Source organism: Chanodichthys erythropterus, chromosome 15 (genome assembly GCF_024489055.1).
Source record: "Chanodichthys erythropterus isolate Z2021 chromosome 15, ASM2448905v1, whole genome shotgun sequence".
NCBI classification, from domain to species: domain Eukaryota; kingdom Metazoa; phylum Chordata; class Actinopteri; order Cypriniformes; family Xenocyprididae; genus Chanodichthys; species Chanodichthys erythropterus.
The window spans coordinates 24,013,660-24,026,280 of NC_090235.1; the positions used below are offsets into that span (position 1 = coordinate 24,013,660).

At 36.0% G+C, this 12,621-nt stretch overlaps 1 protein-coding gene across 4 annotated transcripts in view; it reads left to right on the forward strand.

Moving 5' to 3' along the window:
* The window catches only part of csmd2 (CUB and Sushi multiple domains 2), a 343,711-nt gene that overhangs the window by 276,004 nt on the left and 55,086 nt on the right, over positions 1-12,621 (forward strand). For all 4 annotated transcript variants that reach the window (XM_067411157.1, XM_067411158.1, XM_067411159.1 and 1 more), the window contains exons 34-39: positions 813-1,016; positions 1,960-2,084; positions 6,974-7,070; positions 8,031-8,135; positions 8,260-8,378; positions 10,862-10,931. In XM_067411157.1, the coding sequence (XP_067267258.1) occupies positions 813-1,016; positions 1,960-2,084; positions 6,974-7,070; positions 8,031-8,135; positions 8,260-8,378; positions 10,862-10,931 (720 nt within the window). The remainder of the gene's footprint in view (positions 1-812; positions 1,017-1,959; positions 2,085-6,973; positions 7,071-8,030; positions 8,136-8,259; positions 8,379-10,861; positions 10,932-12,621) is intronic.

Sequence of the window (12,621 nt, forward strand, 5' to 3'; positions counted from 1 at the left end):
AAATATATATATATATATATATATATATATATATATATATATATATATATATATATAATATATTATTCTATTCTAATGTTCATATTATGTCAATTACGTAAATGTTTTTTTTTTATTGTTTTAGTTTTTGTTAACAGCACTGATTCAGCATCCTTAAATTCTCAATCATGAATTGAAAAGGGAACCAAATATTACATTCTGAATTGTGCCCAAGCCTGCAATTAACTGCTTAAATGTTTTGTGCGTGGTGTTCTAATCATAACTTGTCGTTGTGTTATGCAGTCAGTTTTGACTGAGAGAGGCACTGTCGTCTGAATTAGGTGCTTAATTATTTAAACAATGCGCCCATGGTCTTTCTGTCTTTCTCAGACACACACTTACACACATTATATACGATGCTGTAATGTACTGTACCTCTTTGGCAGCCATGGGGCCTCCTGTTAAAATGTGCTTTAACAGCCCACATATTTTTCTATAATAGATAGTGTGGTTTTTAGGAGCTAAAGCAGCATTATTGTGTCATCTCGCCTCCCCTGTGATCTACAGTCATACGCCTGTTCATTTCCTGCTGTGTCTTTAATGGAAAAGTACAGCATCTTATAAAAGTATTAAAAGTACTGGTGTTCTGGGGCATCCCAACCAGCTGTATGCACTGTGGTTCAAACTTTAAAGTGCCAGTTTCACTAACAATCTGGTGCAAGACTGCATGTATAATACATTGCAAACCATTTCTCACTTGGCAGGTGCCACAACATCCTGTAGGTCCTTTTTTGTACAAATTCTTCTAACAATATTGCATTTATTTGATTTAGCTGTCCCGAGGACCAGTGCGACTCAGTGCAGCTCAGTCCCAGAGCCCAGACATGGCAGACGCACGGGGAACAACTTTGCAGTGGGAGCCGTGGTGAGTTTCGAATGCAATGCAGGATACGTCCTGGAGGGGCCCAGTGCCATCGAGTGCCTGACTGTACCCAACGCTTTGGCCCAGTGGAATGGCAGCATGCCCAGCTGCATTGGTGAGAGTGATATCATACATTTCTAGAGATTTTTTGCAGACCTCACATCTCTCTCAACTTTCACTATCATCATTCTAACAAGAGCCAGATGTTGATGACCAGGGGTCTTAAATTCAAATTACCTGGGGGCCACTAGCCAGGTGGTGTGCTACATTGGGATACATATGCCGATTTTTTTTTTACAACCATGAATTTTAACTATATTCCGTTATTGGCATAGTTGAACGGTTTGATACGTGTACTGACCTTTTTGGAATTACTTGTACTCATGCTTGAAAATCTAATAAAAGTAGAAACGGTATCCGTCAACTGAAGCCACGGCTCCCCATTTGGTACTTCCAGAGTAAACATTTCCATTGAATATAATGGGAGCAATATAGTTTTGTCAGTTTGTAAAAAATAAATAAATAAATAAATAATAATAATAATAATAATTTGAATTTTTCACTTAGAGGATCTTGCTCAAGTTGCTTAAGTGTCGCATGTTTACTTGTGTTCCAACCTCCTCAGTGCATGTGCTTGGATGAGCACAGTTAGATTCACATCACAGCTCTGGTGGCTGTCCTGGTGGGGAAACTGAGCAAACAGACTCCTACTCCTGCTCCTCTTGAGAGAGAGCTGTCGCCAGCAAACTCTCCTTGTGCCTAACAAGCAACGGCACACAGCTGTGGGCCAGCAGTCATGGCCTCCGGCGTGTCACACATTCACAAATGCGCACACTTGGCAGATGTTGCCGCAGGTACACTCAGGTATCCACACTCATGTGCAGCTGTTTACCTGTGCGCTTCACTGCAGCTACCAGATGCTTGACCACAGGAGCTGCACAAGGAAGAAGGTGGTGTCCTGGAAGATTACAAAAACCCTTCGATACTGTAGGCGGTTTTGTGTGTTTTGCCTTCTATACCTGCTCTTTCATCGTTTTCTCCTTTTGTCCGTGCTGCAGTGCCATGTGGAGGGAATCTAACCCAACGGATAGGCACTATTCTGTCCCCCGGCTATCCTGAGCCCTACCTAAACAGCCTGAGCTGCGTATGGAAGATCACCGTGCCAGAAGGAATGGGAATCCAGGTAGGCTTTTAGAGTAACAATATGTTATCTTTGTGCATGCCATGTTATCCCCTTTTTATAAGGCCATTATGAACACAAAGCATCATCACATGTTTTTTTTTTTTTTTTTTTGTCTGAGGCCATGTGCAAGCTGTAAAGTTTAAGTATAACAACCGCTTTTATACTTTAGCATTCAAAAATTTAGGGTCAGTAAGATTTTTGAATGTTTTTGAAAGAAGTCTCTGTTTTGAGAGCACAGGGCTTGTGCGAGAAAATATGTGGTGAGAGACAGTATCAAAATATGCAACGAGTCAACACACTTATCTCTGTTTCTGTGGTTTTTCTAGCACTGCCTGAATTTTTCAGGGGTAAATTCAGTTGGATAATGCCGTTATCACTTCCAGTGCAGTGCGACACTTTTAAATGTGGTCACGGAAGAACGTTTAACAAGTCTGCAATGCTTCAACTCTGTTACTTTTTTAACCGTATCAATTTTTCATTTCAGTGCAGACCATAAAAGTTTAGATTCTAAGGGAGAAGGCAGTAATAATCGTCAGAATTTGAACAGTATCTTTACAGCCATCATTTCCTCCAGTCATACTTCATAACTCTATTCAGCTTTACCTTCTTGGCCTCTCCGCAACCTGGTTGTAAAGAGCTTTTTGAGATTATTTGGCCGTCTTTCTAAGGACCAGATTATATATGTCTGGTCAAAAATTAATACCTGCAGTCTTTGCATTTGCTGTTCAAAAGAACAGCATTTATTTGAAATAGAAATATTTTGTAACATTATAATATAAATATGTCTTTACTGTTACTTTTGATCAGTTTAAAAATTATTTAATCTGTCCTTGCTGAATAAAATGACTTTGTGTGTGTGTGTGTGTGTGTGTGTGTGTGTGTGTGTGTGTGTGTGTGTGTGTGTGTGTGTGTGTGTGTGTGTGTGTGTGTGTGTGTGTGTGTGTGTGTGTGTGTGTGTGTGTGTGCTTTTGTTTATATTACATTGTGGGGACCAAATGTCCCCATGATGTAATATAAACCTGAGTTCACCTACATCGTGGGGACCAGCCAGCGGTCCCCACAATGTAAATGGGTTTATAAATCATATAGAATGAGTTTTTGTGAAAAAGTAAAAGTTTGCACAGTTTCCTGTGAGGGTTAGGTTTAGGGGTAGGGGCAGGGTAGGGGGATAGAATGTACAGTTTGTTCAGTGTAAAATGCATTGAAGTCTATGGAAAGTCCCCACAATTCACAAAAACAAACATGTGTGTGTGTGTGTGTGTGTGTGTGTGTGTGTGTGTGTGTGTGTGTGTGTGTGTGTGTGTGTGTGTGTGTGTGTGTGTGTGTGTGTGTGTGTGTGTCTGTGTGTGTGTGTCTGTGTGTGTTATTTCCCCTAAAGTATTGAATGGTACTATATAACAGTTTTTTGTTTGTTTTGTTTTATGTTTCAATTTTTTATAATTTCTTGAGCACCAAATCAGCATACTATAATGATTTCTAAAGGATCATGTGACACTGAAGACAGAAGTAATGATGCTCAAAATTCAGCTTTGCCATCAAAGGAATAAATTACAATTTAAAATCTATTAATGGAGCCTTGGTGAGGTACATATACTGTTCATCATATACTATCGAAACATATGTACAGTACAGTCCAAAAGTTTGGAACCACTAAGATTTTTAATGTTTTTAAAAAAAGTTTCGTCTGCTCACCAAGGCTACATTTATTTAATTAAAAATACAGTAAAAAATAGTAATACTGTGAAATATTATTACAATTTAAAATAACTGTGTACTATTTAAATATATTTGACAAAGTAATTTATTCCTGTGATGCAAAGCTGAATTTTCAGCATCGTTACTCCAGTCTTCAGTGTCACATGATCCTTCAGAAATCATTCTAATATGCTGATTTGCTGCTCAATAAACATTTATGATTATTTTCAATACTATTATTCAGCAAGGATGCATTAAATCAATCAAAAGTGGCAGTAAAGACATTTATAATGTTACAAAAGATTAGATTTCAGATAAACACTGTTCTTTTGAACTTTCTATTCATCAAATAATCCTGAAAAAAAAATATTGTACACAAATGTTTTGTACAATTGTACACATTAAATGTTTCTTTAGCAGCAGATCAGCATATTAGAATGATTTCTGAAGGATCATGTGAAGACTGGAGTAATGATGCTGAAAATTCAGCTTTACCATCACAGGAATAAATTACTTTGTGAAATATATTCAAATAGAAAACAGTTATTTTAAATTGTAATAATATTTCACAATATTACTGTTTTTACTGTATTTTTAATTAAATAAATGTAGCCTTGGTGAGCAGATGAAACTTCTTTTAAAAACATAAAAAATCTTAGTGGTTCCAAACTTTTGGACTGTACTGTATGTAGTATTGCCTATAACAAACATAGGCAACAGTTTTAGTGTCCTGTTACATGTAGTTACTATAGTAATTACTATAAATTGTACATAATTGCATGCACTAACCCCTAAACCACCCCTTAATCCTAACCCTAACCTTATAGTAAGTACATGTAGTTCATTATTATTACTCAGTACTTAAAGCTGCAGTCCCTAACAGCCATCTCTGTTTGAAACCTGCAATTGCAGTTATTTGCGGAATTATTATTTACGTGGGTTGGGGCTTGGCATGGCTCCACAGCACGGTTGAATCTAATGTTTTGAGGAGAATGTGTGGCTGTCAGTCACTGCACCGGTGGATATTGTACTTTGCAATCACAGATTGCAGTCTTGGAAGTATGACCCTGAGCAAAATAAGAATTTTCCCCAGAAAATGTCATCTGAACAAGTAAGTAACATGTCTGCAAATTTTGTTCTGACCAACTGAGGAAAAAAAAAAAAAGCATTAAAATAAATTGCGCTGCCAATTTTGAATAATCTGACGATCGCTTAGCTCATATCAAATCAAACCATGTGAGTTATTATTATTGTTATACTTTGTTCTCAAATTGCTAATGTTAATAACATCAGCATTGCGTGACTACATGTATTTAGTGTGTATTAACGTCCAAATTCTTTTCCTTTTGACTTCGGGTGAATCTCCAGTTGTCAATTATGATTGTCGTTTGAAACTTTCTGGATGACAATCCACCATCAAAATGACAAGTTTAATTATTCCAGCTGCTGTGAGAAAAGGCTATAAATGATCCGTCACCTGCAGCATCCAGGACTCCTTCTTTATATATACATAATGATGCAAAGGCAAACTCGTATTTCCCGCTGAAACCTACCTGTACCACTCAAATTAAAAAACATTATTACAAGCTTACCGTTGTGAATCAGGCTAGGGTAAGGAGATAGTTTTGAACACTGGCTGGTTATGTACTTGCTCAAAAATTTATTTTGGGTCATTTTTAACCCAAAAAAGTAACGGACTGCAGCTTTAATTATGTATGGTGTTACTATGTATAGTTACACCCCTAAAATAAAGTATAAACCCAAACATGATTAAAAGTCAGTCTCCTTCACATGTCTTATGAGTAAGAACATTTTAAATGCAGCTTTAAATGGTGAAAGTAGGCAAGATGAGTGGTGTCGATTGGATGCAAGTGATTGTTTTTTCTTCAAGTAGCATCTGCATCTGCTTCTCCAGACTTGCCTCACCCTGTTGGATACAAATGTAATCAAATATAGCTCTGAATCATGGAAGGAGTTCAGGAGTGCTTACTTAATTGCCTTTAACCCAATTCATAAACTTCTTGCTATAGGAGAATTGGAACCATACAGAAATGATTACAGCATCCCTTAAAAGTAAGAGAGGCGTGATATAAATGGGCAGTGGTATGAAAGGAAAGAGGTTCAGATGAAGAGATTTAAGAGACATTCCTATACAACTTATTGTGCATATTTTCTTCTACTCTGTTGTAAGGCTTGGCAATATGTATTGAATATTCACATTTAAAATTGATGTAAACAGTAAATATTGCTGTTTATTACTATGCATTGCTAAATTGGTGCACATAAATGAAAATGATTTTAAAATTCTTTGAGTTTTAGTGAACAGTGTGGAAAACATTGGATGTGTCAAAAGTGTGGATGCCTTGATTATTTCTAAACAAGATTTTTGCTGTAATTTACTTCTTTTTGATAATGAAGTGCTTGTCTACAGTGCTTGAAATGATGGCTCCTCTGATTGAAAAAGAAAAAAAATCACCATTTTATGCAATTTCAGATAAAATGCTTGCACATTGAATGTTTTCAAAAGTCTACAAATATGCTAAAAGGAGCAAATATCATCACTGAACAATTTTCGTTTCAGGTCTATTACCTGTGTACACTACATTTATCTTTAGGTTTGGGAAATAAGTGTAGAAGATCTCTTAACTGATTCTTTAAGGTGGATTGATGGTGTGTTTTTGTGATTTTGTGTCAGACAGAGCACTCATGAAGGCCTGGATATTGAACTAACCCCCTCCCTCATGATATTTCCAATTCACTGAGTGAAGCAAGCACAAATAAATGTGCCATTTGACAGCAAGGCTATCAAATGTGACAATCTTCCAGCGATAGCCACAGTCATACCACTGTGACCAGCCAATTTCTAGACTTGTTTGAGGCTGGGGCGGAAAAATAAATGTCTACCAAAATATTTACAGGGCTGAGCATTGGAAAAACTGTGTGAACGGCTTATACAACAAATGCAGAAGAATGCTTCTTGTTTTTGAAGATGACATTTGAAATGTTATATATAACATCAAATTAAGATATCTTTTTTTGGCATATTCTTGTAACTTTTCAAGACTATACACAGAACTTTAAAGCATATCATGCCTGATAGCCAAGTACCTGTAATATTTCTCAGTACAATCCTCTGATACTCACAAAGAAGAAAGCCGCCGTATTATTTCCTTTGTTCTGTTCCTTTCTCTCAGATCCAGGTGATTAGCTTTGTGACAGAGCAGAACTGGGACTCTCTCGAGGTGTTTGACGGAGGTGACAACACTGACACCATGCTAGGGAGCTTCTCAGGTGGGCTGTGTAATACTTCTCAGTTCATTACATAAACACATATTGTCACAGTAATCTTGTTGTTGTTGCTTTGAATGCTTGGAAGATTCCTCTGTGGATGCATGGCTGAGAGAAATGCAGTTTTGTCTTTGTATAGAAATGTATTTTTGCAACAATTTTTAGACTCCAATATGAAGTATAGAAGAGTCACTGCATTTTTAAAATGGTTTATAGATCATTAAAGCGATTCTTTATTGTTGCTAGTATGCATTTATGTTGCATTATGGGAAACAGAAGCTACTTGCACAGTAGGGAAGGCTGAATTTTTCCTTTTATTGGCACAAAGACCAGGCACAAATGTTACAAGTGCCCTAGAGAGAGATAAATGAAAGATGCATCCTAAAATGAATAACGAAGTACAGAGTGAAGACAAATGAGTCAATCAGATCCACAAACACTGAGCCATATGACTAAAATAGTTGTATAAATTCCAGACAAATGAATGCATAACGATTCTCATCTGCTTTGGGATTTTAGAAATGAATACTTGGAAGAAAAACAACAAAGAATATTTTTTTTTTATGGTATTTCACTTGGCTTGTATGTAGTAGTTATAAAACTTGATATTCAGACAGTTGTTTTGTATTTCATCATAATGTTTGAAACCGAATGACGGAAATACCTGTACACTTATCTAGTGTTTTATTTAAAAAACTGTTATTTAATTTGTTTGCTTTTATATATTTTTGTCATGTCATTTTTATTAGTTATTTGATTTAATGTATTTTTATTTCAGTTTTACTTTTCAAGCTTATTATGTTATTATTAGTAGTATTGTTACTCTTTTATTTCAGCTTTATTTCAATTAAAGAATACTATTTTATTATGTTTTGTGAAGTGTACATAAGCAACTATCAAAAAGATGATCACACTGATTCAACTACATAATCACAATATGCTAATGGATTCTTTATTCTTCAGGTACAACAGTCCCAGCCCTCCTAAACAGCACCTCCAACCAGCTCTACCTGCACTTCTTCTCAGACATCAGCGTCTCTGCAGCCGGTTTCCGTCTGGAGTACAAGAGTAGGACATCTGTTGCGAGTCCTGTGCATCTGGACTACACACACATCTCTAAAAACTCAACTAGCTTTTGCATTCAGCTTATTGCCTCTCTTTATTTGTCCTATTTTCTTGTTTTCTATTACAGCTGTGTCTCTCACTAGCTGTCCTGAACCGGTTATACCCATGAATGGCTTCAAAGTGGGCGAAAGACTACAGATGAACAATGTGGTGTCCTTTCAGTGTGACCCTGGATATACTCTGCAGGTGAGAGTGAACTTGCCAAAAGTTGGACAAAACCTCGGACATAGTACAGCAGCAGTCGCTTCAGGACACAGATGTTACATTATCCATCAAATTGTATCCCAACATGGTTCCAAAATGTATTGTACAAAGTACCAAAAATATCCTTAAAATGCTCTCGGTAGCCAATAATTCACTGCTCAAAATACTGTGGTCAGAGGAAACCATGATTAGCTTCGTCTCCTCACTCAACCTGTCCATGTTGGCACCTACCAAATTTGTCTAGCTTTTACTAAAAGAAAACAATTTTCCAAAACACCAAAACAATTTTCTTTGGGGAAACCTATATTTATTTTTCTATCCAGACTGTTTACAATTATATACTGGTAGTAATGCCAAGGTTATGGGTTCAAAAGACCTTGCAGTCAATTTTTTTTGGATAAGCTGGTTGAAGAAATGAGGGTGGCAGCAATTTGATAGATTTGCCAATGCCTGGCCCCCATGTTGATCAACTGCTATTTTGCAATTTCGTTACCTGTTTGCTGCTCTGACAGTGCGCAAACCAGAGCAAGTCGAGCATCAAGCGCAGCAGCGATAAGCGCTGATGTTAAGGACGACCCGTTCTCATTCAAATTCAGAACTGGCAACATTTACAAAGACTAAAAATTAAAGTGTTAAGGTGTTAATATACATTAATACTCACTAAAAGCAGTCGGCGACGAATGCAAGATCTGTGCTTTCATGGCAAAAGATACGGTCGTTTTCCATCGTAGAAAGTTATTCTGGTCTGCCTCATCTAACGTTCGTGAAATGATGTAAGTTTTCCACAGACTGCAGTAGAAAGCTGTGCTTGTGCAGGTATTGCATTTGTTGTACTCTTTTAAAATGTGTAAAATGGAGTTATTTTACCGCTTTACAATAAGGTTCATTAGTTAACTACTTTAGTCAGCATGAACTAAGAATGAACAACTCTTCTTTAGCATTTATTAATCTTTGTTATTGTTATTTTCAACACTTACGAATACATTATTCACTGTGAATTAACATGAACAAACAATGAACAGATGGATTTTTATTAACTAAATTAAGGAAAAGATTAATAAATACTGCAGCAAATGTATTGCTCATTTTTAGTTCATGTTATGTAATATAATGTTAACATGACACCTTACTGTAAAATGTTACTGGATTTTTTTAAATGTGTTTAAAAGTAATTCTTGTAAGTGTAACGATACAAATTATAACAAATATTAAAATCTTGCCTTTATAGTGATGTGAAACCTCTGTCACTGTTATACTTAGATTTTACTTTTTATATCTGCAGCCTCTCGTCCAGACAGACACAGCAGGAGCTGAGCCAAAACAAACCTCCTCCTGAGAAAACAGCATTGGAAGATCTAATTGGAGGGACTTTTTTGAGATTAGTTCTCAAATTTAAACTTAGTTTTGTTATTTGACAAAGTTTCACAAAGAAATATGCAGCATTTTGTCTTAGAAATAATAAAATAATACTTTTTCATTTATAATTTGTCTTAAATTTCATTTTGTAAAAAAAAATCGTGAGAAAAAAGTATCGTTAAGCAAGTCTCGTGAATCGTATCGCATCGTGAGTTGAGTGAATTGTTACATCCCTAGTTGGTTCACTAAAAAATCCAAAAACTCTGTCATTAATGACTCACCCTCGTGGTGTTCCAAACACGTAACACTTTCATTCATCTTCAAAAGACGAAGATATTTTTAATGAAATCTGAGAGATTTCTGTCCCTCCATTGAGAGCTACGCAACTGATTTGACACTTCAAAAAGTTCATTGAGATCCATATGAATTGAGTGGCTCAGTCCAAATTTTCTGAAGAGACTCGATCGCTATATATATGATGATATATAGGCTTTTATTCACATATAAACATTGATCAGCGAACATAAACAGAAGCTCAACCGAACCTGCTTGACGCGCAAGAACAAACCTCGTGCGGAAGCTCAAACGTGCTGCGTAACACACGAGAATGAACCTCATTGGTTCTCTCACGCATCAAACAAACATGCTTGAGCTTCCGTTTACCACAAAAGATGTGTACGGTGATGAATGTTTAAATGTGAATAAAAGCATAAATTAAATTTTTCAGCATATAAAGTGATTGTGTCTTTTCTGAACATTTGATCTAACCGCTCTTTTCATATGTATTATTTTTACAATTTCTTTATGAACTTTTTGAAGTGTCAGAAGTGGTAGTTGCATAGACTGTCAATGGAGGGACAGAAATCACTCAGATTTCATTAAAAAATGTCTTCATTTGTGTTCCAAAGATGAAAGAAAGTCTTAGGGGTTTGGAACGAAATGAGAGTGAGTAAAATCTGAGGAAAAAAAAGAGAAGTGTATGTCTGAGTTATGATGATCCAAACTGTGCACGTCAGAGTGTGGCCAGAGTGAATACTGAATGAATGAATGAATGAAGGAAAGACTGAAAAACAAACAATATTTCTTATTTTTATTTTTTATCTTTGCAGGGAGTCTCCCATATCTCTTGCATGCCGGGGCCTGTGCGCCGCTGGAACTATCCGCCTCCTCTCTGCATCGGTAATAACTTCTGTCATCATTTATTCATTTATTTCTTTTCTAAATCCTGGCTTCTACAGATTTATGAGTTCGTATCTACCACAGAGTTCCAAATGGTACAGAACTACATGGTACTTGTGTCCATGGGTACAGCGTCCTTAAAAAGTACTCGGGCACTTAAGCCACATTTAAAAATGTATGAATTTCAATGCATTAGGTAGCAAATTATCAAATAAATGATGCTAGAGTGTTTCACAGAACTAACTTCACTTTTCTGAGCCATTTATGCAGTTGTTGCTTTTATCCAGCTGGTCCCAAGCTCATTTTTAGTAAAAGTATGAGGTCAGTTCTCCTCAAGTTCACAAAGATGTCCTAGCAGTGTGTAGTTCATCACATTAACTTTGAACATGATCCAGTTGTGTTTGTGCTGTATTTCATTAAAAACTGCTGTTTGGTTGGTTAATTTATCTAATGCAGTGAAAAGAGCAAGGATAAAGAGTCTTCACATGATCAACATTATGGCATCACATGTTTCTTGAAAAAAACCTTACGATTATATCGTTATTAGCTCTATCTCCTGCTGTGATTGCCTGAGCTCCTGAGATGATTCATTGCTTGGACGGTCATCAGCAGTTTCTTGATTCCTACTGCTTTTTCAAAAGCTCAGAGCATATTTTGAACCCCACCACTATAGACTCCATTCAGGATCTGAAGCTTTGTAGGGCTTCTCAGCACATCCGTAGAGTCTCTTTGAGTCCAAAGCCAGGGCTTTAATCAGAGTGATATTTGAATCAATCTGTAGTTTAGATTCAGAGCCTCGAGAGGAGGAGGGGATAGAGCATACGTTTTCACTGATATGAGAAGATTGAAGGCTACAGAGGTGCTCGAGTGGCCTTTGATGGCTTTGGGAAGTGAATTGCCCTTTTTAATAAATGAAAGACTTGTTTCCCCTATGATGTCAATAGAAAAGCTAATGTGTTACATTTCTTTATTCGGCACAAAGCTTTCAGGGTCACTGAACAAGGTAGATGGCATTGCTAAGCAACGTGAAACGTCAATCGAATTGTAGCCCACACAGGCTGTCTTAGATGTCACATTGCGTTGCATGTTTACATGCTCTTTCACCATGGAGATTTTTTTTTTCCTTTTCATTTACAGTTTGAGTGAAAAGTAAAATTGAAAAAAAAAAACATTTTGTGATTTTTTTTTTTTAATTTATTTATTTTTTTGTCACACTTTAGATTTAGATTCATTTTCACTTTTAACTATTAACTATGACTTTTGCCTCAATAAACTCTTAATTGCTGCTTATTAATAGTTAGTAAGGTAGTTGTTAAATTTAGGTATTGGATAGGATTAGGGATGTAGAAAATGGTCATGCAGAATAAGCCATTAATATGTGCTTTATGAGTTCTAATAAACAGCCAATATCCTAGTAACATGCATGCTAATAAGCAACTAGTTAATAGTGAGAATTGGACCCTAAGGTGTTACCAATCTTTAATATATAAAGTTTTTGCATATTTTCTTGCATCCATTAAAAACACAAATTACAAATTTACTTATGTTATGGCCTACAAATATATAATATTACAGAAATGATGAACATTTATTTGTTTAAATTTTAAAAATCAATATCATGTACTGTATATCACTTAATGCATATAAATTAGATATTGTGTGTATATATTGTATATTATATACAGTATCT